This window comes from Melozone crissalis, unplaced genomic scaffold (assembly GCF_028551555.1).
Source record: "Melozone crissalis strain CALT ecotype California unplaced genomic scaffold, PUWL_Pcris_2 ptg000045l_1, whole genome shotgun sequence".
NCBI lineage: Eukaryota > Metazoa > Chordata > Aves > Passeriformes > Passerellidae > Melozone > Melozone crissalis.
In genome coordinates, this window is record NW_026535823.1 from 3,155,604 (window position 1) to 3,183,421 (window position 27,818).

General features: G+C 58.1%; 4 protein-coding genes across 4 annotated transcripts in view; 3 read left to right on the plus strand and 1 right to left on the minus strand.

The window, feature by feature from the left end:
- NOTCH2 (notch receptor 2) overlaps positions 1-13,223 on the plus strand; it is a 93,860-nt gene extending 80,637 nt beyond the window's left edge. Inside the window, exons 26-33 of the mRNA XM_054285592.1 lie at positions 354-496; positions 1,407-1,617; positions 2,280-2,376; positions 2,829-2,997; positions 7,605-7,906; positions 8,225-8,372; positions 8,623-8,720; positions 9,622-13,223. Coding sequence (XP_054141567.1) covers positions 354-496; positions 1,407-1,617; positions 2,280-2,376; positions 2,829-2,997; positions 7,605-7,906; positions 8,225-8,372; positions 8,623-8,720; positions 9,622-10,962 — 2,509 coding nt within the window. The 3' untranslated portion in view covers positions 10,963-13,223. The remainder of the gene's footprint in view (positions 1-353; positions 497-1,406; positions 1,618-2,279; positions 2,377-2,828; positions 2,998-7,604; positions 7,907-8,224; positions 8,373-8,622; positions 8,721-9,621) is intronic.
- A 2,338-nt stretch (positions 13,224-15,561) lies between these two features.
- REG4 (regenerating family member 4) lies at positions 15,562-17,779 on the plus strand. The gene is given in 9 exon segments (XM_054286268.1): positions 15,562-15,608; positions 15,610-15,656; positions 16,095-16,138; positions 16,141-16,191; positions 16,873-16,948; positions 17,030-17,127; positions 17,208-17,345; positions 17,425-17,530; positions 17,672-17,779. Coding segments are annotated over 9 exon segments (681 nt in total). The 3' UTR covers positions 17,746-17,779.
- Positions 17,780-18,803: 1,024 nt separating this feature from the next.
- HMGCS2 (3-hydroxy-3-methylglutaryl-CoA synthase 2) lies at positions 18,804-21,904 on the plus strand. Its single transcript, XM_054286089.1, has 9 exons — positions 18,804-18,916; positions 19,165-19,604; positions 19,844-19,969; positions 20,239-20,403; positions 20,474-20,642; positions 20,727-20,897; positions 21,395-21,501; positions 21,591-21,716; positions 21,798-21,904. The coding sequence occupies exons 1-9, from the start codon at positions 18,804-18,806 to the stop codon at positions 21,902-21,904; spliced, it is 1,524 nt and encodes a 507-aa protein (XP_054142064.1).
- Positions 21,905-22,602: 698 nt separating this feature from the next.
- Positions 22,603-26,160, minus strand: PHGDH (phosphoglycerate dehydrogenase). Its single transcript, XM_054285885.1, has 12 exons — positions 25,941-26,160; positions 25,534-25,685; positions 25,286-25,351; positions 25,156-25,210; positions 24,981-25,079; positions 24,745-24,877; positions 24,517-24,665; positions 24,177-24,329; positions 23,929-24,061; positions 23,613-23,740; positions 23,199-23,427; positions 22,603-22,901 (listed from the first exon to the last, which is right to left on the minus strand). The coding sequence occupies exons 1-12, from the start codon at positions 26,076-26,078 to the stop codon at positions 22,744-22,746; spliced, it is 1,593 nt and encodes a 530-aa protein (XP_054141860.1). The 5' UTR covers positions 26,079-26,160; the 3' UTR covers positions 22,603-22,743.
- Positions 26,161-27,818: the final 1,658 nt, after the last annotated feature.

The following is a 27,818-nucleotide window of genomic DNA, read 5'->3' on the forward strand; positions in this document are numbered from 1 at the left end:
GCTTGTGGCTTGGACAAAGAGTCCGAGCCAGCTGACCATTAATTAGAAACAGCCACATGAGACCAATCACAGATGCACCTGTTGCATTCCACAGCAGCAGATAACCATTGTTTACATTTTGTTCCTGAGGCCTGTCAGCTTCTCAGGAAGAAAAATCCTAAGGAAAGAATTTTTCATAAAAGATGTCTGTGACATTTTATAAATGGGAAAGTGCAACACTATTGCAACTGCCCAGTTTGGCGTTGGGGTAGGAAGGTTAATGTAAAACGCTGCTGCAGTTTGACCTCCTGCTTTGGCATAAGCTTCTAACTTTCTGTCACTGACTGCTGTGCTCTCTTACTCTGTCTCTGCAGCACCAAGGTGTTCCTGGAGATCGACAACCGCCAGTGTGCAGAGGACTCAGAGCAATGCTTTCACAACACAGAAGCTGCTGCAGCTCTCCTAGCTGCTCAGGCCATCAAGGGCATGCTGCCCTATCCTTTTGTGTCTGTCCAAAGTGAGTAATGGGAGAGGAAAAATTGCTTATTGAGGGGGCAGTCATCAAACTTGGGCTTGTAAAATACTCAGATTATTGATCATCATCCTCTTGTGTCTCGCTGTTCAGTATGGTTTCTGGGAGGCGACTTGTTTGTCCCCAGTTATAGGAGTGTGTTTGTGCAAAGTGCACAGGGGGTTAGTAAGGCAGGATATTTAATTTAGAGCCAGTCACTTTAATACTTGTAGAATCAGTAATCTCTTGTGCTACAGCACTGCAGTGGTGATCTCCACACTAAAACCATTCATGTGCTTTAAGCCATGAATTCACTGGAAAAGGTGCCATTTAGAGAGAAAGGCTGAGAGGCATTCCTCAGTCCTGCCTGCCACATGTTTTCTCCTCTGGCAATATGTAATCTCTTTGATTTCTGCTCCATCTCCCTCAGTCTGAGGCTCAGCTGCAAACCTGTTCTAGGCTGGCATTATTGCTTTTCCTAGTTGGGTTGTGCTTGTATCTTCTTCCCAGGGAGGTGCTGGAATCACCATCTCTGGATGTGTTTAATAAAAGACTGGACATGGCACTTGGTGCTATAGTCTAGTTGAGGTGTTAGGGCATAGGTTGGACTTGATGATCTTAGAGGTCTCTTCCAACCTCATTATTCTGTGATTCATGTAGATCAGCTTTCTCTATGCCAAGTGAGCATGGCTGGAGGAAGGAGCAAGATCTTTGGTTCAGCAGCCATGTACTCTGGAAAATATTTTGAGAAAGGGAAGTCAAAAAGAAGACTTACAGCAGTCTCAGTGGAGCCTCAACTCTGCAGAGACAATATGCCCCCTGTGGGAAGGGCTGTGCTGAGGAAAGAGAATCTGTTAGGTTGAAGATTGTTGTCTCCACTTTGTTAATCGTGCTGTGTTTCAACTGGAACTTTCAGGTGAGCCCTTGTTACCACCAAAGACCCAGCTGCTTTACCTGCTTGCTGTGGCAGCTCTGATCATCCTGCTGATCCTGCTGCTGGGGGTGATGATGGCCAAGCGCAAGCGCAAGCACGGCTCCCTGTGGCTCCCCGAGGGCTTCATCCTGCGCAGGGACCCCAGCAACCACAAGCGCAGAGAGCCCGTCGGGGAGGACGCTGTGGGGCTCAAGTGAGTTTGCATCTAGGCCACTGGCACTCTGTTCATTGCTGGCTCGAGGATTTTGAGAATGTGGCTGAGATATGTTTCATCAAAGGCACTTAACTCTTTAGAGAAAGCTTCCTTTTAAGCTAGAACTTCTTAGGCTATTCCTCTAAATTTAAAAATATCTGGTTTAGACGGAAGAATTTTAATTAACTCTAATGTATAAAATGCCAACAAGGAATCTGATCTCCTGGCTTTGTTTGGTTTTCTGACACTGAGCAGTATACATCAACAGCCGGGCACTGTTTGGCATATATTCTCCTGGAATAGGTGAGACATTTTAGGTTGATAGATGACAACAAACTTTTAATATCTCTAGCTCAATGCATCAAAAATGTGACTCAGAAGTAATGGCAAGTTTCAAAAGTTTTATGCAGTTTCACTTTTCCACTGAATTAAACTACTTTGCAGTTCTAAGTGCATTTAACCACTTTTTAACTAAGTGCAATTAATCTACTTTGCAGTTCTAAGTGCCACTATTGATTGCCTGAAATTTTTGATTTCTTGGTTCCTCTTTTTGCAAGCTACCAAATTTATAGGCACCCCTTTGTTAGTGTCTGCAGTAAGTGTAAGTAGCAGCAGTAGCACCTGCTCGGGCTGCAAAGTGATATCTTCTCCTTGTTTGTCAGAAATCTGTCAGTCCAGATACCAGAGGGTAACCTGGCCGACCCTGGGACGACGGAGCACTGGGCAGGAGATGGTGGACCTCAGCCAAAGAGAGCTAAGGTAAGGAGCTCCAACACTTAAATACCATCTGAAACTGCTGGTGAGACAAGCATCTGCATTACCTTTCCTTGCTCAAAACCTCCCTTGGCCTAGGGATTGGTAATTAATTGTATTTGAGGAGCAAATCCTCAGGTTAACACTGCCACCACAGGCTGGTGGAGAAAGTCAGTACCTTCTGTTTCAGTGTCCCCTCCCTACAGCAGCAAGAGGGACAGGAAGGTTAATGGCATGTCTTGCAGCTCAGGCCTGGTAATGTATGATGAGAGTATGAAAGCAGAAGTAAATGCAGACCACCATTAGCTTAAAAGAAAACAAACCCCCCCTAAAACACCAAGAAAGCAAACAAAAAACCAAAACACAACAAAAATCCAAACTAAGAGCGCCCCAAGAGCTTTGGGTGCCTTTGGCCACTTGGTGGGTGTTTTGAAGCAGCTGCTTGTGTGTGTGCCCAGGCTGAGGACCAGGCCCTGCTGCCCGAGGGGGACGAGCAGATCGACCAGCGCCAGTGGACACAGCAGCACCTGGAGGCGGCCGACGTCTGCGGCAGCACCTCGCTGGCCCTCACGCCCCCCCAGGCTGACCAGGAGGTGGATGTGCTGGATGTCAACGTCAGGGGGCCAGGTCAGTGCTCCGAGTGTCTGCGTGTCCTGCCAGCCCGCCCTGTGCCCCGTGCCTGGGGCTGCTGCTGGTACAAGTTCAATGGAGTATGCAGGGACACCAGCATGGTGCCCGAGGGAAGCACAGGGTGCACTGCTGGAAAGGTTAAACCATGGTCTGCAGCACATGGAATATCATGGAGCTAGCAGGAAAAGTTCCCCTAGCAAGCACCTGTAGAATCTCATTTATAACAGTGTGTGCCTAAGTGATGCTGTCAGAAATTCTGAATGCATAATTGTGCTGGAAATAACTCCCAGTTTCTCCAGTTGGTTCACTGCAGATATCCATGCCAGGCTTTCCTAAGGACCAGTTTAGCAGATTTTATACCTGAGGTGTCTGTTATCAGCTGAGGAAGAAAGGATGGCCTTTTCCTGAATAAGATGACTTTTTGGCAGACAGTTTACCCTCATTAGTAATGTGTGAGGTGTCTGTCCTGAACAGAGCAGCAATGCAGCAAAATTTTTCATGATTCTTTTTTTATTCTCTGATTTATATCTTCAGCTTATGATGATCAAGTCATTGAATTCATAACAGAACTGTGAACTTGGAAGGTTTCTTTAACATGCAGACAGGTTTGCTGTCTCTCAGTCCCAAATGAGTAGATGCCCTGGGAACCCTCTCCTGCTTTTATGAGCGTAGTGCCAAAGCTGTATAAGCTGGTAAAGGACTGGGTGGGTCACCTGGTGAGAACTGATCTCTGAGAGGAGCCAGTTGACCAAGGACTGTGTTCTGGCTGGAAGAGCTGCAAACATGGCAATTGTTCATATGCAGAGAGGTGATGCTGGTGATATTGCTGCAGTGCCTTTTTCTGCTGTGTTTTGTGGGAATATTTCCATGCAATTTAAGGATGACTGGACCCATTCTCTCAGTTCCTTTCTATTGTCTTTTCTGCTCATTGACCCGTTCGCTCTCCTAAATGCAAAGGGAAGGAGGGATTTTTGTGTAATGAGTGTGAGAACATAAACCATCAGTTTCTGCCAAATTTAAGCTTTTCTTTATTTCCCCTATTGAAACTTCTAGCTGTGTGGCAGGCTAGAAGCTTTCCAAGTGCAGGCAATAATGTTCTTAAGGCTCCAGTTTATTTTCACGTTCACCCAGAGCTTTGTCCAACAACAGCAATGAAATAATTCTGACCTGTGAGTTGTTTTCCTGCCATCCAGATACAATTGTGAAGCTTGCAGCAGGCTGCTCTAAGTTATTTCTCTCTGTGGCATCAGAAGCAAGCAGCTGTCATGGGGAGAAATCATTTTAGAAGTCTGAGAGGTGTTGGAATAAGGGTTTAGTAAGGAGGGGTAGGATTTCTCACAGTTAATGTGGCTGTTTCTCTACCCTGGCCACCCTCACAAAATGGGCCCCTCTGAGAGGTAGTTACCCTCTGTCCCAAGAAGTCCAAAAGTGGATTTCACACCCCAGCAATGCTTTGCTGCCCCTAATTAATTACAAAAGGTGTTCAGGCTGACTGCCTTGAGTGCAGGTGTCAGGGCTGGAGCCACCTGAGGCTGGGTGAGTTAGATCCTGGCTGCAGGTGCAGGTTGAGCAGCAGAGATCTCTTCCTGAGAGGGGAGAATCACCTCAGTGTTTCTAAGGGTTTGTGCTCTCTCTTAACCCACACCTTCTGCAGTCCCTCAAATCTGGGGGGATCCAAGATCTCCAGTGTCCTCCAGAAGCATTTCCTAGAGATTTTCCCCTGTGGGTTCCTTATATCCCAGCTTTCAGTACCTTGTGCCTGACCTTCAGGAGTACCTGTCTGGTGAACTCCTGACTTTACTGCCTCACTCTGCATTTTACATGTACTCAGGGGCTGTCCTACTGAAAGACAGCAAACAGAAGAGTTTTTATAAAATGCTGCCCCCACCTTTGTCTCCCCATGCTATTCTTTTGCTGTGTCCCCCAGAGCAGTGAGGACATTCTTTTCACTGCAGTTATTGTGAGTGTGTAACCAGGGTAATGCCATTATAGCATAACTGGTAACACCACCTATAATTAAAATTGATGAACTGTCTCTATTATATGCCCCTCTTTTTTTCAGTTACTGAAACTTCAGTGGTTTAGACTGGAATTTTCCATGCTGGATGTCTGCCTCCAGCTGGATGCTTTTGGGTTCTTTTCCAGCTCTTTGAGAGAACAAGCTGGAAGGGGGAAAAAAGACATTGTGTCCACAGCTTTTTTTTTTCCCCTAGTAGTCCATCAAGCACTTAATTGTGACTGTCTAGCTGGATGTGCTTTTGCTAGCCTCATAAAACCAACCGTGTGTGGCCAACTTGCAAGGCTCTGACAAGAGCTGCATGTACCTGAGAAACTCTGGGGAGGGTGGCAGCAAATTATTCCAGGGATTTAATGCTGTGCTGTCCCTGTGGAGAAGCTAGGCACGAACATCCAGGATAGCTGCAGTGATTGAGCAAGCCAGACCCGGCCTGTGAGTGGTTTTTCCCAGAGCTGGGGTGCTGGGGGAAAGGAAGTCTCCTTTCTGTGCTCTGTGTCTCTGCTCTTTGTGCTGTGGCAGTACGGAGGAGAGCACAGCCTGACTGGAATACTGAGAAGAGCTCATGTGGGACAAGGGAGCAGAGCCAGCAGCAGGAGGGAGCAGCACAAAGGGAGGTACAGCTTTGCAGAGCAGCAGAGAGGGTCTGCAGACAGGGCTGGATCTTGGAACTGAACCCAGCACTTGGCTGCTGCCTGTCCAAAGCCTGGGGAAGGAAGGGAAAGGAAAGGAAAGGAGGCTGTGTGTCCTGTGCTGGGGAGCCACTAGGAGGAGCGTGCAGGCTGCTGGAGCCGGGCAGAGCCTGCTCCTCCAGTGCCCCTGCTGGAAACGCACATTTCTACAAAGTTTTGGGACTGTCCTAAAGCAGAGAGCCAGGAAGCTCAGTGATCAGAAGCTGGGAAGGGGAGCAGGGCATTAGAGCTGTGTGTGTTAGTTCCAGGAGGAGATATACCACCTTGTTTATGTGCCCAGTGTTCTCTGTGACTGAGAGCTGTGCAGGCAGAGCAGCTGCTGTTTGTCCCCTGCTTGCCCATGGGATAAATCAGGTACTTGCTGAAAAAAATTGTCTTGTATTTCTGCTGGTGGGCTCCAGTGGAGCAATCAGCAGGGTGAGGTTCCCCTCTGCTGCCACCTCAGTCCCTCTTGCTTCCCAGGTGCCTCTGAAGGATGTGCAGGAAAGCAGTAAAATCAGCAAGGAAGCACCAGTGACTACAGCTGCAGTTTTGGGGCTTTAGAGAATGTCACATAACGTTCAGAGGCTGCTAGAATTGAAACACTCGGCATTTTTATGGGTTGCTGAAAATATGTGGAGATGTTTTAAATCTTAATTATCCTGCATTGAGGAGGGTGTAACAAGGGTGAAAGATCAGCAGCATGAGGTGGTCTTCCTGCACTGTCCTCTCTGATTGGCAGAGAGGGAGGTTCATCAGAAGGGGAGCTGAGTTAAATTAGAGGTTTGGAGGAGCCTTTCTCCTTCCACTGACAATGCAAGGATCCTGGTTGGATGAGTGTGACTTTAGCCTTTGTGGGCATCCCATCACTGGAGGCTTGAGGAGAGTAAGACCAGTATCTCCCAAAGTACTCAGAGTGTGTGAGAATATTCATCCTGGAGCATTTGTCAGCTTTGAGTGCTTGACTGTCACAACTTCAGGATCCTTCTTGTGATAACCTTGCTGTAGATTTGAAGGCTTTAACTTCAAGTTAATATTTGAAGTGAATGTCACCAGTAATCAGTGGCTAGTTGTTGAATAATTTTTCCTTCAACTGTTTCTTTTCCCCAGGGATGTGATTAGAACATCCGTACAAAGTTACACTGAGTTGTCAGATCACTTTGATTTTTATAGCCCTTGCTTCTCTCAGCTAGCCTTTGCTTTTTGTGGAAGTTTTACACTTCAGCAGCAAAGTTTTTTTGTTTTATGATGATCTTAGTCTTTAGAGGAGTATCTTAAGTTGTGTCGGGTTTGCAGTAGGTTTGCATCCCATCACTGGAGGCTTGAGGAGAGTAAGACCAGTATCTCCAAAGTACTCAGAATGTGTGAGAATATTCATCCTGGGGCATTTGTCAGCTTTGAGTGCTCGACTGTCACAACTTCAGGATCCTTCTCGTGATAACCTTGCTGTAGATGTGAAGGCTTTTGTCTGCATTTCACTTCAGGCTAATATCTGAAGTGAATGTCACCAATAGTCAGTGGCTAGTTGTTGAATAATTTTTCCTTCAGCTGTTTCTTTTCCCCAGGGATGTGATTAGAACATCCATATAAACAGTTACTCTGAGTGGTCAAATTACTTTGATTTTTATAGCCCTTGCTTCTCTCAGCTAGCCTTTGCTTTTTGTGGAAGTTTTACACTTCAGCAGCAAAGTTTTTTTGTTTTATGATAATCTTTAGAGGAATATCTTAAGTTCTGTTGGGTTTGCAGTAGATTACTCATGCTTGGAAGGAAGACAACTCGCTAACTGTGGGGCTCTAAGAAGAGGTCTGTGTTAAAGCAACTGTCTGGACAGGAGGGACTGTGTGTAGCTCAGGAGGAAGGCTTGTAGGAGGGTTGCCAGCCTCTGCCAGGTTCCTGTATCCCCGTCTCCCCTCTGCAGACGGCTGCACCCCGCTGATGCTGGCATCCCTGCGTGCGGGCGGCTCCGACATCAGCGAGGACGACGAGGACGGGGAGGACTCCTCAGCAAACATCATCACAGACCTGATCTACCAGGGGGCCAACCTGCAGGCTCAGACAGACCGCACAGGGGAGATGGCCCTGCACCTAGCAGCCCGCTACTCCCGGGCCGACGCTGCCAAGCGGCTCCTGGACGCCGGGGCCGATGCCAATGCCCGGGACAACATGGGACGCACCCCTCTGCACGCGGCCGTGGCTGCTGACGCCCAGGGCGTCTTCCAGGTATGGCCCCTGGGAGCTCTGTGCTCATATGGGCCTGTCCAAGCTGTGCTCTGCTCGCTCACGAGCCTTCCACAGTGTGGTGGTGAGGCAGAGCTGGTTTACATCCAGTTTCCTTGGGTATTCACAGCTTGAAGGGCTTGGCGTGCATCAATCATCTGGCGTGTATTTATTCGGTCTGTTTGCCCCTGTCTTTCTGGGCCCTTGCATTTCACTGCTCAGGCTGCTTTGTCATTGTAAAATTTCTCTTGAGATTCTGCCAAATCTTTAATTTTGGTATGTAGTGGTATTGAAAAAGGTCCATCTTGCCCTGTTGTCCAGATCCTGATCCGTAACAGAGTGACAGACCTGGACGCTCGGATGAACGATGGGACGACCCCGTTGATTCTGGCTGCACGTCTGGCTGTGGAAGGAATGGTGGCTGAGCTCATCAATTGCCAGGCTGATGTCAATGCTGTGGATGACCACGGTAATGGGAACACCATGTGCCAGGCTGGGAAAATATTTGCTGTGGTGTAAGCAGGGAGGGGTGGGTTGTGCTCTCCCAAAGTGGGAGCTCGGCATGAATTCTGTAGCTAAATCACACACTGGGTTCTCCTGCAAAGTCCTCCAGTGGTTATAAACTACAGGCTGATGCTCAGGGGCTTGGTTAAACAGTGCTGAGGGAGAAGCAGAATATCTCCATGGTTTGTTAGTGACGTCGTTGTGTTTCCCTGCAGGTAAATCTGCTCTTCACTGGGCTGCTGCTGTCAACAATGTGGAAGCAACACTAGTACTGCTGAAAAATGGAGCCAACAGAGACATGCAGGATAACAAGGTACAGTGTGGCAGTGCTCAGCAAGCCTGTGCTTCCTGTCTCATAGCATCTCTTTGCTGTTGGTAGTGAGCTAAGTTCATATTTACTGAACTGAGTGCTCAGTGCAGGTCTTCCAAACCCAGACTGTGACTGGAGCTCTCCCCAGGTGCTGGGTGTCTTACAGGGTTCCTCATGTGGGAGAGCAGTTCTCCTCCTTGTTTGACCAGGTGCTGGGCATCAATGCTGTCCTGCTTTCCTTGCAGGGGAGGAATGCAAGACACAGTCAGTGCTGTGTGAGAGCAGCAGGTGAAGTGCTGCTGGTGTCAAACAGCTGGATTGCAGTTAGCAGACAGAAAAATACCTGGTGGCAGAGCAGCAATGCTGTCCTGTGACGTTTCCAGGGATCTCAGTGCAGGGTGGAGATGGGGGACAAGCTCCTCTGTTTGACAGGCTGCACTGTGCAGATGTTCTGTAGCTTCACTGTTAGTTTTTGCTGTGTCTTAGTCCTTGATTTATCTCCTCTGCCTAAAGCAGCTTTTTTGGATTATTATCACTCAGTGGATTTTAGAGGTAGCAACAAGTTCTAGTTCCTTACTGGGCTGTTTTAGCCTTTTGTACCTCTCCCTCATAGGAGGCAATAGGAGAAAGGCACCAGGTGCTTTCATGGTTCCTCCAAGGATCCAGGGCACAAGAGTGCCCTTCCTGGTGGGAGAGTTCAGCCTGTGCTCCACATCTGTGTATGAAATTATCTGAAATCTGCCTTTTTCAGTGGGCAGCTCTCAGGATGGGTGGCTTTTGGAGACTGTTAACGTGACACTGCATTATGCAGTGCTTGCCAGTCTGCCACACCGTAAGGGATCATGAGTTGTTAAGTCAGACCCCCAACACTGGAGCTACTAAAATATTTACTCTGTGTTTCCAGGAGGAGACTCCACTCTTCCTAGCTGCTCGGGAAGGCAGCTTTGAAGCAGCAAAAATCCTGCTGGACCATTTTGCCAACCGAGACATCACGGACCACATGGACCGGCTGCCGCGGGACGTGGCCCAGGACCGCATGCACCACGACATCGTGCAGCTCCTCAACGAGTACAACGTGGCCCACAGCCCTGCCGGGCACCCCGGGGCCATGCTGAACTCTGCCCTCTCCCCTGTCATCTGTGGCCCCAACAGGTCCTTCCTCAACCTGAAACACGCGTCACTAAGCAAGAAGTCACGAAAGCCGAATGCCAAAGGCATGCCCGCCAGCCTCACCAAAGATGCAAAGAGGAGGAGGAAGAAGTCCCTCAGCGAGGGCAAAGGGCAGTTCTCAGAGAGCTCCGTGACCCTGTCACCAGTGGATTCCCTGGAGTCTCCCCACGCTTTTGCATCTGAACCAACCTCCTCTCCCGTGATGCCGTCGCCGGGGGTGCTGCACTCGTCGCCCAGCTCGCTGCTGACGGCTCCGTCGGTGCAGGCCGCGCACACCATGTCCTTCTCCAACCTGCACGAGATGCAGCCCCTGGGCCGCGGCTCCAGCACGGTGCTGCCCTCCGTCAGCCAGCTGCTGTCTCAGCACAGAACCACCCCTCCCAACAGCGGGCTGGGCAGGCTGCGGCCAGGCAACGTCTCCAGCGAGTGGATGAACCGCATGGAGGTGAACGAGTCCCAGTACAACGAGATGTTCGGCATGGTGCCCCAGGTGATGCATTCCCACCCCAGCGTTCCTCAGCAGAGCGGCTTGGTTCAAGCGGACGCCAAGCACCTGGGGGTGTCCAGGGAGTCTCTGCCCCCCATCATGACTTTCCAGCTGGTTCCCAAGGGCAGCATAAACCAGCAAGCACTGCCGCAGCAGGCCCAGTCCAACTGCGCTCAGAACGTGGCTGGCCCTCTTGGCTCCATGTACCAGATCCCAGATCTAGCCCAGCTGCCCAGCGCCTCGTTCTCCATGGCTGCCATCCCTCAGCAGGACGGGCAGGTGGCTCAGACGGTCCTCCCGGCCTACCACCAGTTCCAGAGCTCGATGGGGAAGTACCCCACGCCTCCCTCCCAGCACAGCTGCTACTCCTCGGCCACAGAACGGACTCCTAGCCACAACCGGCACTTACAAGGGGAGCACCCGTACCTGACTCCGTCGCCCGAATCTCCGGACCAGTGGTCGAGCTCTTCCCCCCACTCTGCCTCTGACTGGTCTGACGTGGCCACCAGTCCCAGCAACAACCAGCGCGGGCCAGCGGCCGCCCACATGCCCGAGCAGCAGCGGAACAACATGCAGGTGTACGCCTGAACTAAAGCGGACTCCAGAACTCATGAAGGTCTTCCAGGATGGAAATGAAGAACCATTTTAGTATCCAAGAGTCTTAATGAGCCCAGGATGCTCTTTCGTTAGAGGGACTGTGGTCGCTGTAGACTTGTATGCTTTCATGCTAAATGGAGAACTGTAGAAGCTGGTGATGGAGAAGACCAGCTGGGTCACTTCTGACCAACTGGACGTGACTGCTGTCTGCACTGGATTCTCCAGTCTGCTTTTAAACACGTTCCACCGTTGCTTTGGGGAGACAGCTCTTCAGCTTAGTACATCTTGTGGTCATTTCTCCAGAAATTTAGCCAAAACCAGCTTTGTATCCTTATTTTGTTACTCCTCCTGTTACCCACATAACCTCTCTCTGAAGCACCTTCTACTAGTTCTCCTCGAGTTCAAGTTGCCTTGTCTTGACACAGCTCAGAGCTGCACCCACATTCCTAGCCCTGCTCCTTCCCTCGTCCGCTCTTGCTCAGCAAGCGAGCTGGACCTCCCAAAACACCTGCAGGTCAAGTGACATCTCCTGTCACACAGCTTCACCCCTTCCTCTTCAGGAGTCCTTGCCTTGTAGAGACCCACTAACACCCCTTAGTGTTCTCACTGCCTGCTCCCCAGGTATTATGAGATTATATATACATATAGTCTTTTTAGGTTGTTTGTTTTGTTACTTTCCCTCCCAAAAACGCTGGTCTGACCTGGTCTTCCCACCACGGTGGCCTGTGGGCCCATCTCTTCTCCGAGACACCCCTGACCGTTTTGACACACTACCCTCCCCGTGCCCCCATCCTGCCAGGAGTGTCCATGACTGCCTCCATGGGTTCCCATGCCAGAAGAGATGCACTGCAACTGATACAGGCCTTTTGGGATGAGCACGAGTGTTTCAAAAACTGGTAACACAAGCTCCCAGCGTTCTTGCACAGTAGTCCCCTCCCCTCCATCCAAGGGTGGCTGTGTGTCCTGTCCTCCAGATACCATATGCTGCCTCTTTATGGTGTTATCAACAAGTGCCAAACATGTGGTTACATGTTTGCGGTGTGTGTCCTTCTGCGTCAGGAATGACATCCAGCCCTGTGAGAAGTGTCCCTGGGCCACAGCCGCCTGTCCTCCCCTCGCAGCGCACGGAGGCCGCAGCACTGACTGCCCCGCAGGCCTCCAGCGGCTGGGCTGTGGCAGCAGACCAAATAGCTCAGAAACCATTGCCTGTGCAGCTTGGTGCTCAGCTCTGGGGCTGTCCTGTGCCCTCAGCCCCAGCCTGAGCGGAGATCTCCCAGCCCAGGTGGCCTCTGTGGGACAGTAGGGCCGCTCGTGGTGCGGCCGCCTCCACGGTTTGGGGCTGCGGCAGCCAGCTGGCACTGACCTTGGCACACGGCCGCCCCTTCTGCTTTGCCCTCAAGAGCAGCGCTTCTCCGAAGGGCTCCAGACCAGCCAGCAGCCGAAGTGAACATTGTGGGGATGGTTTGCTCCTACCTCTTCAGGGGAGTGCTGCAGACACGTCTTCCAAGGAGCTCGGGGCGCCGGCTGCTGCCAAAGGACTGAGGGCCGCTCCCCTGCGAGCCGCCATCCAACACCCTACCGTGTACAGTATTGTCTCTGCTCTTCCCTCCACTCTAATCAAGAGTCAAAGTTGCTTTGCTTTTCTTGTTTTGTTTTGTTTTCCAATTCCACCTAATGGTACATGAAGGCAGGGCCTCAGGAGGAGCTGGTTCCCGGGGCCGTCGCTTTGGGCTGTACTTTTTAGTTTTTAGCTCTGTGTGTGGAGCTGCCGCTTTTCCTGGCTCACACAGCATTCCCAGCACGCTGGCTGCAGCGGGGCAGCTGACTCAGACCTCCAGGGGTCTGTCCAGGTACACTTTTCACTGCAAATAATGAAGTGTTGCCACAACCATGCTAAAGAAACAAAGGGCTTTTGCTCGTTAGCTCCAAATAACCAAGTGCCTTTTTATATATGTGGCTACCTTTTACAAGATGAGTGCTTTCTGTGGAATGAAGCCGGTTCCGTGCCTGGCTGTTAATATGATGGCCCTCTGCCTTTCTTCTCTATTTTTTTTTAACTACTTGTAAAGATAATATCTCCTTAAGGTGGTATTTTATCTCGTAAGTTGTAGAGTAACCATTCACACAGCAGCATTTTCCTATATTAATAATGGAAAATATTTGCTTATTTTTACATTTTTTATAAAAGTCTTTTATGAAAATAGTTGCTGCCAAATGTATAAGCAATTTTTATCCCCAGAATAAAAGTATGTGCCCAGTGTCTGTGTGATGCTGTTTTCATTTTGTTTTCCTGGCTACTGTGGCACAGCCACTGGCTTATAAATGAGTCAGGAGTGCTCTGTCTCAGCACCACATGAACCCCACCACGTAGCTCCACCCAGGAGAGCTGGAAGCAGCCTGGAGTGGGTGCAGCAGGTGGATTTTGGGTCTCTTGGTTAGCTGGGAAGGGGGCAGTAAGCAGCAGCCAAGCAGCTGGGCATACTGGGAAGGATGGGGAAGGACTGGGATGGGCCCTTTCCTGGGCACTTTGGGTGAGAGCTCTCGCTTGCCTGTGGGAGCCAGGGAAGGCTTTTAGGAAGGTGCTGAGCGAGTGTGGGCCAGGCAGTGGGGCTGTGGATTCACTCACTCACTCACTCTCTCAGGTCCTGCTTGCTGCCCTTGGCTCTTTCCTGCCCTTCCAGTAGGGAAGAGGATCCACATCCCTGGAGCTGGGGCTGCCTCCCCGGCGTTGTCTCAGCAGCTGATGCATGGAATCCTTAAGGCTGGAACTGGAACAGACCCCTAAAATCATCGAGTCCAACCTTTAACCTGGCACTGCTGTGTTCACCCCTTAACCATGTCCCCAAATGCCACATACAGATGGTTTTGGAACATTCCAAAGATGGTGATTCCATCTCTTTCTGGGATGCCTGACTGCACTTTCATTGACAAAATTTGCCCTGGTATCCTCTCTAAACCTCCCGTGGTGCAACCTGAAGCCATTTCCTCTCATCCTATTGCCTCTTACCTGGGAGAAGAGACCAACCCCCCCTGTCTACTGCCTCCTCTCAGGTTGTTGTAGAGTGTGATAAGGTCCCCCCTGAGCTTCCACTTCTCTAGACTAAGAGCATGAAGATGTGTGATTCTCTAGCCCCTGAAACAGGGAATCACCCCTCCTCTGTGCTGGTCTCAGGCTTGGAGAGTTTGACTTGAGCAATCAGAAAACAAGCTGCTGAGTTGTGTTTGCAGCACAGAGGTGCCACTGAAGCCTTGGGCTCCCCTGGTGCTTACCTGGCTCTTCCCCAGCTCTTGCTGTGGGCTCAGATGGAGCCAGTAGCTGAGTTACGCTGCTGAGCTGGGGTAAAGTTGCTGGGGGCATTTTAAGGGTTTAGCATTCAAACAGTGCAGCTCCTTTATCTCCTGGTAGAGCCAGCTGGGCGAGTCCAAACCTCCGGGAGGCATTCATCCACCTTCTCCCACAGCTTGCACATCTGTGCCAAAGTTTAGCGAGCTCTGCTGAGCCCCTGGCACAGCAGCATCCAGCTCCCTGGTGCTCAGGCTGAGACTTGAAGCTGTCTCCTGGGGCTGCTCCTGCCTCCTGCCCAGCCCAGCGCGGCCAGGGGCTTGTGGAAACTTGCTGTGCTGCATCCACTGAACCATCCAGGCAGGGAGCTGCCACGTCCCTTATCTAACTGAGGAGCAGTGCAGGAGCCTGAGGCTCCTTGGGGGAGATTTTTCACTGTTTTTCTACCAATCAAGGGTGGAGTTCTGTTTTCTGGGGAGTCGCTGTGTTTGCAGGGTTTTGCCATTGATCAGAGCAGCTGATGTGTGGCAGGTTGTTTATTTCAGAAGTGATAGCAGGCAGCAGCTGTGTTTGGACACGAGAAGGTCTCACCCCGGAGGATGCCTGGCAAGCAGCAGCAGCTCTATCCCGCTGTGTGGGTGAAGGAGAGGGGCCTGATCCCCCTCCCTTCCCGGGGCAGGAGCCAGACCTGCCCCTGCACGCCGGCAGAGCAGCTCCCTGTGGGCGTAGCAGCGTTCACTGACTGCGTTCCAGCAAATGCTGCTGCAGAGGAGAGCCCGTGGCAGATCCCTGTGCTGCGCAAGGCTTGGGCCTGACACAAAGATTTCCATGTGGGGGAAGCAGGGCTAGCCCTGGGTCTGGATCCTCTGCAGGCCACACTAATGCTGGTGAGCTCCAGGGCTGCTCCCCTCCTTCCCACCGGCCTCCACCAAGGGTTTTGGGGAGGGAGAGGGCATTGGCCAGAGCTGGCAGCAGGATAATCATTCAAAGCTGCTCTGGTCCATCGGGAGCCAGCAAAGTGACTCTGCAGAGCAATAGGAACGTGGAGAGCTCCACAGGTGCAGAATACAGCCCGGGGCGAGGAGCAAGGACCGTGGCAGGGCAGGCTGTGCCAGCCCTTGCCGCAGGGCTCCAGCTGCTGGGCCCGGAGCTCATCCCTGTGCTCCATGCCGGCATGCTGGGGCTGCAGGGAGCTGCTGGGGCAGGGGGCTCTGCTGGGGGAGCTGCCCCTTCCCCCCGGAGGGACACAGTGACGAGGGCTTGCGTCACGGCCGGGCCCGAGGGCTGGGCATCCTCGCCGCTATCTGATGGCACCGCCAGCCCCCGGCTGCAGGCTGTTCCCACATCCCGGCCTCCCATCCTGCTCGCAAACATCCCCCGGCAGTTCAAACAAGGGCGGTGTGTGGGTGACGCATGGCACAGCCGGGCAGGGCGCGGGGCCCGGCCGGGTGCCATCCCCTGGTTGGGGACAGGGGCAGTGCCAGGGATCGGAGCCACGGCAGGGTCCCGCTGGTGGCAGGGATGCCCTGGCCGGGATCGGGGATCACCCCGGGGCTCACCCCCGGCAGCTCTCGGGCGATGCAGGGCTGGCGCAGCGGGCATCCCTGCCAGGTGCCAGGCTGCTCGGGGCTGGAAGATTGTATCTGTATCGCGGGAGCAATTAATGACGATTGCAGGGGATTTATTTACCAACTAGGACAGGTTCTTCCTGTCTGTTTCTGGAGATATGTGAAATGCAAACAGGTTGGAGATCTGGGCAATTTTCCAGCAAAGTGGGGGGAATGGAGGGGGGTCAGCGGTAAGATTTTTATGGTGAGAATCACCTGAGCAGGGCAAACAGATGCTGGTGAGCACCAGGCTATAAAGGGCAGCTCCTCTCCCCTCCCGTCCCGGTGACTCGCCACAAGCCGCTATTCCTCACCATCTCCGGACAACAGGTGAGGAAGAGGAGCCTCGCAAGGCAGCTGGGGCCTCGGGATGCTCAGAGCCGGCTCACGGGCAAACAGGAGCTGGTGCCTCTCCCTGGCTGCTCCCGCGGGAGCCGAGCTCTGCCCTCGCTGCATGGGCCAGGCTGTGATGCTGCATTTTTCAGCCCCGCGTTGACTTTTGTCGCTGCTTCTTTGAGGGGAAGAGGAGCTGAATCTGCAAATCGGCCCCGGTGCCCCGGGATTAGCCCAGATAAAGGGGAGCTGCGCTGATGTGGCCGATTTGCCTCCCCGGCCCGGGCAGCGCTGCGAGCTCCGGGCGTGCAAACGCCGCCGTGCTCGCAGCGCCTGCAGCCCCCCCTGTGCCACTGCCTGCTCGGGGCCCCGTGTCCGCCACAGCGCCCTCCCCTTGACCCCACAGCGCAGTTTGGCTCTCCCGGGTGTCTCCTGCCGAGTCTGGGGCTGCCGGGGCCCGGACAATCCGCTGCCAGTGTGGGCTGGGGACTCCCGGCCATGCCTGGGGTGCAGAAATGGGGCAGTGCCCTGCGCCGGGGGGCAGACACGGAGCCACGGCCTGCCATCCCCTCCGGGCGGCTCGGAGGGGCCAGGCGGGCGGGTTTGCGCTCTCTGAGCGCAGGTAGCATCCTCTGTCCCCGAGGGACCCTGTGTGGTGACCCTGCCGAGCCTTTACAGGGAGCGCGGAGGATGGCGGCTGCGGCCAGACTCGCCTTGCTGCTGCTGGGCTGCGCGGGGCTCCTGCGGCCGCTCGGTGAGTGCCGGGGCTCGGGGGGCAGCGGGGAGCCCCGCTCCCCTCCACGCCGGCTGTGCTCATCCCGCTCTCCCCAAACAGACGGCCGGTACATCGGCTACTGCCCCGACGGCTGGTCCTACTTCTACCTCAGCTGCTTCAAATACTTCTCCGAGCCCCTGAGCTGGGAGGAGGCTGAGGTAAGCCCGGCGGGGTACACAGGGGAACAGGGACCCCCCGTGTCCCCGAGGCGCCCCGGCACTGACACCTCTCCCTGCAGAGACGGTGCCAGGACGTGCAGAAAGGCGCCCACCTGGCGTGGGTGGAGAACGCCCACGAGGCAGCCACGCTGCGCAGAACCATCTCCTACCACCAGCGTGTGCAGGCCGTCTGGATCGGGCTGCGAAAGAGCAAAGAGGTGAGGTGCGGGCGGCAGGGCTGATGGGGGGCTGGGGGACGGCAGGGCCGTGCCTCTGAACCCCCCTCGCCCTGCTCAGAGCCAGGCCTGGCAGTGGACAAATGGGGAGGACTACGGTACCGGCGGCGGGGTGCCCGGGAACGGTGCCCGCGGGGGGAGCTGCGCCGCGCTGACCCATGACAGCGGTGAGTGGCGGTCCCCGCAGCCACCCCAGCGCCCGGGCGGGGCTGCACTGCCCGTCCCATCCCCTGCAGCGGGGCTGCAGCGGGTACAGCGGCTGCCCGTCGCCATGGCCCTCGCCATCCCTCTGCCTGTTCCTCCCGCAGACTTCTCCGTGTGGTCCAGCGCCGACTGCTCCCAGCAGCATCACTACATCTGCAAGTTCTACCCCTTGCGATGAGCGCAGCCCAGGACCCCGCGCCGGCGGCGTTCCCCCCGTGCCACCCCCGTGTCTCTCCCCAAAACTCCTATAAATACATCTTATAAAAAAAAGAAGCATGCAAGTGCCGTGTGAGCCTGGTGCTGGTGCTGGTCCTGGGCTGCTCCGTGAGAGAGAGACGGGCTCTGCCCCGGCTCCCCGAGTTTCCCGGCTTCCAGAGGCTTGTGCGGGCAGAGCTGCTCGGGGATGAGTCCCCAGGAGCTGCGGGGACCGTCCCTCCCCTGGCTGAGCACTCGGGTTTGCTCGTACCAGCCCTCGGGTGCCAAACACCGCGGGCGTCCCCGGGGAGCAGCTGGGGGCACAGGAGTGTCCCCAGAGTGCAGACACAGAGACCTGGGACACACAGACGTGGGTGGGGACTGGAGCTGTGGTGGCTGTGCAAGCATGGTGGTCCCCCAGGTGCAGAGAGCTCCACAGGGCTCCGGGGCCTGCACCACGGCCCCATGGCCATGTTGACAGCAGCACCGGGACCAAAGGTCCCTTTTGTGCCACTGTTATCTGGCCGTGGGCATCACGTGGCTGTTTGCTCTGCTGCTTTGAAGATGGCTCTGCCCCCACCCTGCTCATGGGATTTTTGCCCCCCCAGAGCTGCGGCACGTGTCAGGCGTGGATGGTGCCTGCCCAGAGCCCGGCCGCCCTCTGCTCCCTGCCCGGCCCGCGGGGGCGGCGGGGAGGCCGCGCAGTGACCGCAGCGAGCCGGCACCGGCACCGGGGCTGCCCTGCCCCCGGGCACCCGGGGCTGCGGGACAGCCCGTGCCGCTGCTCGGCCCCGGCTCCGCTCCGACTCCCCGGGTTTTGGGGCACGCGAGACGGAGACACCTCGCAGGCTCCCCGCTCCGAGGCTGCGCTGCCCCTGCTGCGTTGGCCGGCGCTCGGTGACCTTTGAGCGCCAAGGTCCGGCAGGCTGATAAAGGCCGGGAGGGCTGTGCCGAGCTGCCCACGCAGTTTATAAAAGCACTCCGCCAGGCCCGTCCCGCTGTCCACCTGTCCGGCCGGCCGTCCCTTCATCCAGGGCGAAGATGCTGCGCTTGGTGGGGCGCGCCGCGCGCTGCTGGGGGGCGAGGTGGGCACTGCCCGGGCCGGAGCGGGCGCCCCGGGGCAGCCAGCACCCCGCGGCCTGGCAGAGGGCATGGTGAGCACCCACACGGATCGATAGGGGGGCTGGAGACACAACCAGGGTAGGGCTGGGGAGGTGGCTGAGCCCTTAAACCTCGCTGGGGAAGGGGAGCCTCTCCCTCCTCCCTGCAGCACTGCAGGCACAGGAGCTACCAGGGATCTGGGGTGCTCCCGGCCCGGGCTGCTCGCTGGTGGCATCTCTGCAGGGCCACCCTCTGTGCCCGAGGCTGCCACGGAATTGTTGCCACTCTCTCTGTCCCACAGCCTCTCCAGTGCTGCTGGGACAGGTGCCTGGCCCAAGGACGTGGGCATCCTGGCCCTGGAGGTGTACTTCCCTGCCCAGTACGTGGATCAGGAGGAGCTGGAGCGGTTTGATGGCGTGGAGGCCGGCAAGTACACGCAGGGCCTGGGCCAGAAGCAGATGGGCTTCTGTGCTGCCCACGAGGACATCAACTCCCTGTGCCTGACCGTGGTGCAGCGGCTGGTGGAGCGCGGGCGCCTCTCCTGGGACTCCATCGGCCGCCTGGAGGTGGGCACCGAGACCGTCATCGACAAATCCAAGGCCGTCAAGACCGTCCTCATGCAACTTTTCCACGACTCTGGCAACACTGATGTGGAGGGCATCGACACCACCAACGCCTGCTACGGGGGCACGGCCTCGCTCTTCAACGCGGCCGCCTGGGTGGAGTCCAGTGCCTGGGATGGTGAGTACAGGCAGGGGCCGTGCCGTGGGGCTGGGCGCTGGGTGGGTGCCGTGGGACAGGGGAAGGAGGCAGGAGGTGGCCTGAAAGCCAGAGATGCTCCAACTGCAAAGGGAGCCACTGCGCCTCCAGGCTCTCTGTCACCCATCTTGGTGTGACACACAAGATGGGAACACACGAGGGCCGTGGGACGGAGGCTTCCACCCTCCGGTGGCCCTGCCAGTCGCTCTGTCCCCCCCCAGGTCGCTATGCCGTGGTGGTGTGCGGGGACATCGCTGTCTACGCCACGGGGAACGCGCGGCCCACGGGAGGTGCCGGCGCCATCGCCATGCTGGTGGGACCCAACGCCCCGCTGGTGCTGGAGAGAGGTCGGTGCCATGAGGCCCTGGGGGTGCTGAGCTGGTGGGTGCTGTCCCTGGGGGCCGTGCATCCCTGTCCCAGCCCTGGGCAGAGCTGCTCAGCCAGAGCCTGCTGGGTACTCCAGGATGCTGGCTGGCCACATCCCTGCGGGCACCATGGAGTGACTCAGGGAGGCTGCTGGGTTCCAGGGCTGGCACGGCAGGCAGCACCCCTGGAATGCCACCAGGCTGGGGTCTCCTCATGCTCTCTGACAGCTGGCTCTCCCCGTGCCCCCCAGGCCTGCGTGGAACCCACATGGAGCACGCCTATGACTTCTACAAGCCCAATCTGTCCTCTGAGTACCCGGTGGTGGACGGGCAGCTCTCCATCCAGTGCTACCTGCGGGCGCTGGACCGCTGCTACGCCGTGTACCGCCGGAAGGCGCAGACCCAGTGGCAGCAGGGTGAGTGGCAGCGCCCCTGAGGTGCCCAGCACAGCCCCCCGGATACTGATGGCCCCGTGTTGCCTCCCAGCTGGCATCCAGAGGCCCTTCACCCTCGATGACTTCAAGTACATCATCTTCCACTCGCCCTTCTGCAAGCTGGTGCAGAAGTCGGTGGGGCGGCTGCTGCTGAACGACTTCTTGGCCTGCCCCAACCCCGACACAGCCTCTGGCCTCTACAAGGGGCTGCAGTCCTTCCGGTGGGTCCCTGTGCTCTGTCCCCATCCCTCAGCCCAGCCAGGCATGTGCTGCTCTGGGGTTCCAGCTGGTCCCTCTCTGGACAGTGGTGTGAAGCTGGAGGACACCTACACCAGCAAGGAGGTGGAGAAGGCATTCCAGGCTGCCAGCCAGGACATCTTCAACCAGAAGACCAAGCCCTCCCTGCTCCTCTCTTCCCGCAATGGCAACATGTACACACCATCCATGTATGGCTGCCTGGCCTCCCTCCTGTCCCAGTGAGTCCCCCAAAACGCTGGCTTGGGGAGAGGGAGGAGGTCGTTCTGGGGAGGGCACTCCCTGTCTGGATAGAGGGGCAGAACTCATCTCCCCCTGCCTCAACAGGACCTGATCCTTTCATTGCACACAGCCCCCAGTGTGGATGCCTCCTGCTCCAGGCCATCTCCCTGCCAGACTTTTCCTCCCAGGTTGTTGGAGCTGGGCCAGTGCCTAAAGCTCCTCTGTCATCACTGGGAGGATGAAAACCCTTGTTGTCATGCCCAGCAGAATGAGTGACCCCCTGGGAAAGGAGTCATGGGAACAGACAGGCTCTGAGGGGAACAAAAGCCCTGTCCTGGGGCTCCCTGGCACCACTGCACTCCGGGGCTACGCTCTCAGAAATGTGGCCCCAAGGATCTGCCTGCCCACAAAGCAGGCAGCCCCCTACACTGCCCCCACAGCCCTGTATCTCCCTCTCAGCCCAAATGTCCTGTAGCCCCCTCACCTCTCGCTTCAGGTGCTCAGCACGGGACCTGGCCGGCTCCCGCATCGGCGCCTTCTCCTACGGCTCGGGGCTGGCGGCCAGCATGTTCTCCTTCCGTGTCTCGCAGGACGCAGCCCCAGGTGGGCGCCAGGGGACGGAGGGGCTGGGGAGGGAGGGCAGCGTGGGGCTGTCAGTGCTGCCCTCTCACACACGGGGTGCCCCTTGCCAGGCTCCCCCCTGGACAAGCTGGTGTCCAGCCTGGCTGACCTGCCCGCTCGCCTGGACGCCCGCAAGCGCGTGGCCCCGCAGGACTTCGCCGAGATCATGAAGCGGCGGGAGGAAACCCATCACTTGGGTGAGTGGGGCTGGGGGGGATGTGAGCCTGCCCTGCTGGGAGCCCACAGCACCCCTGAGCATCACTGCCCTCTCCCCGCAGCCGACCACGCTCCCCACGGCTCCCAGGCGGATCTGTTCCCCGGAACCTGGTACCTGACCCGCGTGGATTCCAAGTACCGCCGCGAATATGCCAGGAAGCCCATCTAGAGTGGGATCACCAGAGTGGTGAGCCCTGGGGAGGGGGATGCTCCATTTCCCCTGTTCATTCCCTGCATCCAGGACTGGTCTGTGTGGGAAAGTTCCCTTTGTATGGGCGGGGAATGGCCAGCAGTGGCTCGGGCCCCAGAGCTGCTGGAGATGGCAGCGGCTTCTGCAAACACGTGGGCAGTGCAGGGGAATAAAGGTGTGGATGGGAGGGGGCAGCAGCCCAGCTCTGGCTCCTGGTCTTGAATGGTCTCCTCCCACCCCCAGTCCCTCCCAGTTAACAACCACCAGTCTGGATCACAGCTGGTTACGGGATTTATTCCATGGCCACCTGCCCTGTTAGACATGGGAGTTTGCCCTGACAGTCTGGGGGACTCAAGTGAGCCTCAGCCTCCCAGTCACCAGTTTATGGGGGCAAGATGGCATTTTGCCCATGATGTCCTCAAACTGAAACCTCCTCACGGTAAAACCCGCGGGCAGGAGGGCACAGGTGACGCAGTGGCTCACGGGGAGGCTCGTGCCCCTTGCAGTGCTGCTCTCTGGGCCACATGCCATCATGGGACTGTGGCCAGACAGGACCTCAGCAACCACAGGAACCTTTGCACCCTTCAGCAAACAGCAGCAGGGCCAGGGAGCAGCAGGGGCAGGAGGGAGGGGGTTTGGGGTTGAGGACAAAGGACCGCACAAGGCACCACATGCTCTCTGCTTCTAGACCCTTTATTGAATGTGGGGCCACCCAAAACGCAGTGTGGGGCCCAGGGATGGCCATGTGCAATGCTTCCCCAGCTGGGAAGGGCCCAGATGCTGCAGCCATGGGAAGAGTCCTGGTCAGCAGTCGGGGTCTATGGCAGGTGGAGCTGGAAGATTTCTGTGACACGAGGCTTTAGCTCTCCAAGGCTGGGCAGGGCTGCTGAGAGCCCCACGACGCTCCACTGCTCCCCTGCCACCGTGCTGGAGCTGTGGTAGGACAGGAGCGGCGCCCCTGCCTTGCTCAGCAGCCCTGGAGGGGAGAACAGGAATGAGGGACCACAGGCTGCCCCACTGCCCCAGCAGGGAGCTGAGCCTCTGCTCGCCCCAACTCCCCGCTCAGAGGCCCATGATGCCATTTCTTCCTCCAGCCCAAGCTGTTTGCTCAACATCACACAACCCCCTGCCCAAACCCCTCCATCCATTCATCCATCCATCCATCCATCCATCCATCCATCCATCCATCCACTGCAGCAGGGGGTCAGCTCCAGGCTGGCTGTGGGGGCTGCCCAGGCTGTCCCTGCAGCTCAGGGCTGGCACAGGCACTCACCGGTCAGCGTGGCCAGAGCGCTGCTGTCAGAGGCTTTGGCTCTGTAGATGAGGAGAGGGCCGCACAGGGGGGCTGGCAGCTGGAAGGTGGCCCCGTTGATCTGCCGCAGGGCCGGGGTGCTGCCCTGCACTGTCCCCGTCACCTGGTGTGGGGTGCCCTGGAGGGACACCTGCACCAGCCCCGTGCTGCTGTCGGGCTCGGGGGCCACATCACTGTGGGTGGCTGTGACCTGCCAGGGAGACACGGCCACTCAGTGCCCAGGTCCTGGTGTGGCTGGGGCAGGGAAGGGATGTCCCAGGGAGCACCCCAGGGAACAGCCAGCCTCAATGCTGCATTAGCAGCACTGTGGGGTGTCCCCAGGCTCATGCTGCCTGCTGGGGAAGGCTGGGGTGCAGAGCCCGGGTGTCCACGCACCTTCAGCCCAGCCTCCTGGGCCAGCAGGGTGGCATTCACCAGGGTCACCTCCTTCTGTGTCCCTCCAGCCAGCAAGCCCGCAGCCACAGCAGGTGTCAGGTAGCTCCCAGCCTCCTTCAGGGGTGTTCCTGGCGTGCAGGGAGGAGGTGTGCATGAGCCAGCAGCAGAGAGGTCAGGCCTGCAGTGGAGTGGCCAGCCTGGGGCTGGTACTTCCACCCAATCCATCCACCCATCCATCCCTGCACACTCAAGGCTCCAATCCCACCGTTAACCACCTTCTTGTCCATCTGTTCTCCTGCCTGCCCATTGGGCTCACCTAGGGTGCAGACCTGCACGCTGCCCTGCACTTGCTTGCCCACTGTGTACAGCACCGTGCCCAGGGCCCTGGCCAGGGCAATCCAGGGCTTGGTCTGGGGTGAAAAAGCCTTGCTGAGAGCCTGCCCATTAACCTGCGGGAGAGAGTGAGCAGTGAGAGCCTGCCAGGGGTCCCCCATGGAGCACTGCTCCCATGGGTTACAGCTGGGGTAGCTGAGGCACGGGGCTCAGGTGCTGCAGGGCACTCACGACGCCGGTCAGCCCCTTCCCCGTGGCCATGTCCACGATCTGCATGGCGATTTCCTTGCCACAGCGGCTCTGTGCCTCCCGTGTGCTGGCACCCAGGTGTGGGCAGGAGATGACGTTGGGGTGGTTCACCAGGTCACGGTCCTTGGGGGGCTCCTGCAGACACAGTTCCATCCTGCCATCAGCTCGGAGCACGGGGTGTTTACCCCACCTCCTTTGCAAGGAGAGAAGCTGAGGGCTGCCCCTGATCCCAGCCCCACAGGGTTTGCTGGGCTGCTTTGGGCAGAATTAAGGTGGTGCTGAGAGAGAGCCAAGCTCAGGGGGTCCCCACAGCCCCACTCACCTGTGTGAAGACATCGAGGGCAGCCCCACCACACTGACCCGACTGCAGCGCCCGCAGCAGCGCGCCCTCGTCCACGATGCCGCCGCGGGCACAGTTCACCACCTGCACGCCACGGCGGCACTTGGCAAAGGTGCTGTCGTTCAGGAGCCCTGCAGAAAGAGGGCTGTGAGCAGAAGGGGGCTGCCCCAGCCCTCCCCAAAGCTCCCTGTGCCCGTGCCCGCTCCATACCCGTGGTGGAGGGCAGCAGCGGCGTGTGCACCGTGATGAAGTCGCAGCGGGGCCAGATCTGCTCCAGCGGCAGCTGCTCCACACCAAAGGTGGCTGAGACATCGGGGGTGATGATGGGGTCGTAGCCGATGGTCTGAGGCAGAGCAGGCACTCACTCTTGCAGCCTGGCACGGTGGCTCTGGCCAGGTGAGGAAGGTCGATGCCCCCCATCGTTCCTCCCTGCCCCATCTCCTCACCTTCATGCCAAAAGCCTGCATGCGAGTGGCCACCTCCCTGCCGATGCGTCCCAGCCCCAGCACGGCCAGCGTCTTCCCGTTCAGCTCCATGCCCATGTACTGGGGAGCACAGGGAGAGTGGGTGAGCACACCCCACACGGACACCCCCACCCCGAGGTGCTTCACTGCCTCCTACCTTCTTACGGTCCCACTTGCCCTCCTTCATGGAGGCGGCTGCCTGCGGGATCTGCCTAAAAAGGAGGCGGTGGTCAGTGTGGGGTAGGGGGCTGTAGGGCACACCTGTCTGCATCCTGCCTTGTGCTCACCTGGCCAGGCACAGGATCATCCCGCAGGTGAGCTCGGCGGCGCTGAGGCTGTTCCCGGTGGGAGTGCTGGGGATGGAGAGGGGTGTCACTGGAGTGAGTCTCCCGGGCTGACAGGGATCTGTGCCCCGTGAGGATGGAGGCACACAGGGGGGTGCCAGGGGTGCCATGGATGGGGAGAGCACCCTACTGAAGTCTCCCCGGCCTCCCCAGGTTCACGGGCACGGATGTCCCCACACTCCTGCTCTTACTTCATGACCAGGACGCCCTTCCTGGTGGCTGCCTCCACGTCCACATTGTCCACGCCGGTGCCAGCTCTGCCCACCACCTTCAGCCTCTCTGCCGCCTCCAGCACCTCGGCCGTGACTTTGGTGGCCGAGCGGACGATGAGCCCATCGCAGTCCTAAGGGGTGACAGACACGGCGAATGGGACCAGGGTCGGGGCCACGGCCCCGGGTGGGTGACGGGACGGGGACAGCCGCCGCCGGGGTCCGGGACCTGCCGTGCCAAAGCGGCCGGGCTCTTGCATCAGACGGGAGGCGGGGACCGGTCGGAGGGGTCCGCTGCCACCCGGGACCGCCGGCCTGAGCTGTGCCCACCCAGCCACCCAGCCAGCCACCCACCCAGCCAGCCACGCGTGGGTGCAGCCGTGCCTCACCCGGATCTCCCGCAGCAGCTCCTCCTTGCTCAGTCCGGGCTTCTCCTGCACCCGGAGCCCGCCGGCCTGCAGGATCTCCCGGCAGCAGGGGTCCAGGCTCTCGCTGATCAGCACTTTCTGCAGCTTGCCCAGGGCCATGGCGGAGCGGGGCGGCGGTGCGGGAGGGACGGGACGGGGGTGCCGGCTCTCTCCGCACGCCGCCGAGAGGCTGCTGCTGCCCCTCGGCCGCGCTAAAAGAGCTGCGGGCGGTCACGTTTTTCGGGCTCATTGGGTCCCGTCTCCATAATCCCACCTCCTTCCCTTCCCCTCCCCGCCCCAGCCCGCCCGGTCCCCCCCTCATCCCCCCCGCCCCCGGCGGGAGGGAGGGAGGAGCAGGCGAGGGGTGCGGGGCCAGGGCTGGGCCAGGCCCCCCAGAGAAAAGGAAGGAGAGGCCCTGCCACGACCCCGTGGGTCAGGGGCCAGCCTGTCCCGGCCCTGCCTCAGTTTCTCCGTCCCGCATATGACAGCTCGGTAAGGCAGCAGGGGGACGGCAGCGGCAGCCACGGTGGCGTGGGTGGCTCCCCACAAAGCTGGGGGTGCCGCTGGCAGGGAGCAGCCCAGCCCATGGCGAACCCAGACATGCCCTCCCCAGCTCGCCCGGGAACGGGGGTTCCCCAGACCCCGCAGCTCAGAGGGGAGGCAGTGCCGCGGCCCCGGCCCACCCCCATCGCTGTTGAGCAATGGCCCTGATAAGGGACCGGGGACACGGGCCAGCCCTGGCCAGTGGCTCCCAATGCCGTGGGGTGCACGGGAGCCACCCCGCAAACGCCCTCCATGCGACAAGAGCCAGGTGGCCGCGTCCTGTGACCTCGCAGGGGGAAGTGCTGGCCCTGAGACACGATGGGGAGGGGCCGGGACACCGGGCGTGTGGATGGCAAAGGATGCGGCCAGACCTTCACCGGGCACCTGGACCCGACACACCCCAAATCCTGCCCATGGGGTGCAAGGGCTGGCCCTGCCTTCCAGCACTTTCCACGGATGGGGTTTGGGCAGAACCTGGGTCCTAGTGGGAGTGGGCCCGTCCCCAGGCTCTGCTGGACCAAACTGGCCCCGGAGGCTGCCAAACCAAGCAGAGCCCAAGTGACGGAGCTGTCCCAGCAGGCAGGAGGTGGCCAGAGCAGGATGGTGTCCTCGCCACAGGCAGCGCCGCCGGGGTGGGAGAGCCCAGCGCTTTGTAGAGCCTGGAGCTGCGCACAGAGCCGGTGCTGCCGTGCAGCCACGGCCGGGAACATCCGTGACGCCAGAGCGGGGAAAGTCCAGGGCGGCCGGCGCGGGGTGAGAGATGCGGTCAAGGGCAGCGGCTGGTGAAATCTGCAGCGATCCCGGAGCGGCCCCTCGGCAGGGAGCTGTGACCAGGGCACCGCCACAGGGCAGCCTCGCCACGGCCTTCTGCCTGGCGTGGGCCGGGACACGGCCCCGCAGCCCTTGGCCCCGCCGGTCTCTGCTTTGGCCATTAGGACCTCGCTCCAGGTGCCCGCAGGACACACCGGGACCTGCCATCCCGGCACCCCGCTCCCCGTGCCGGCACCGCCCGGGCTCGCCCGGGGCATCGGTGGCTCCTCTCCCCCGCTTGTGGATGTTTGTGCCGAGGACACGCGTGGCCGAGCCATCGCTGCCTGTGCCGGCGCATCTGCGGCTTTTCCCGGCCGCCTGGTGCCCTCTCCTGGGGATCGTGGCCACAGGCACAGCCCCACGGCGCCCGGGCCTGCGGGGACACCGGCAGTGCTGGAGGGGTGGCTGTGCCAGCAGGCGTGTCCCCCCAGCCCTGGACACCAACAGAGCCGGCTGGAGGGGACCCAAAGGCCGGAGGGGACCCAAAGGTGGCAGAACCAGCGGGAT

Coding starts and splice junctions, on each gene's coding strand:
- PHGDH (XM_054285885.1), bottom strand. CDS start 26,078: ATGGCCCTGGGCAAGCTGCAGAAAGTGCTGATCAGCGAGAGCCTGGAC. Junction 24,878..24,980: donor TGCAGGCTTTTGGCATGAAG/GTGAGGAGATGG, acceptor GCTCTGCCTCAG/ACCATCGGCTACGACCCCAT. Junction 23,428..23,612: donor CCCAGGAGGCTGGGCTGAAG/GTGCGTGGACAC, acceptor TCTCCCTGGCAG/GTCACAGCCACCCACAGTGA.
- HMGCS2 (XM_054286089.1), top strand. CDS start 18,804: ATGCTGCGCTTGGTGGGGCGCGCCGCGCGCTGCTGGGGGGCGAGGTGG. Junction 18,917..19,164: donor GCGGCCTGGCAGAGGGCATG/GTGAGCACCCAC, acceptor TCTGTCCCACAG/CCTCTCCAGTGCTGCTGGGA. Junction 19,970..20,238: donor CCCGCTGGTGCTGGAGAGAG/GTCGGTGCCATG, acceptor CGTGCCCCCCAG/GCCTGCGTGGAACCCACATG.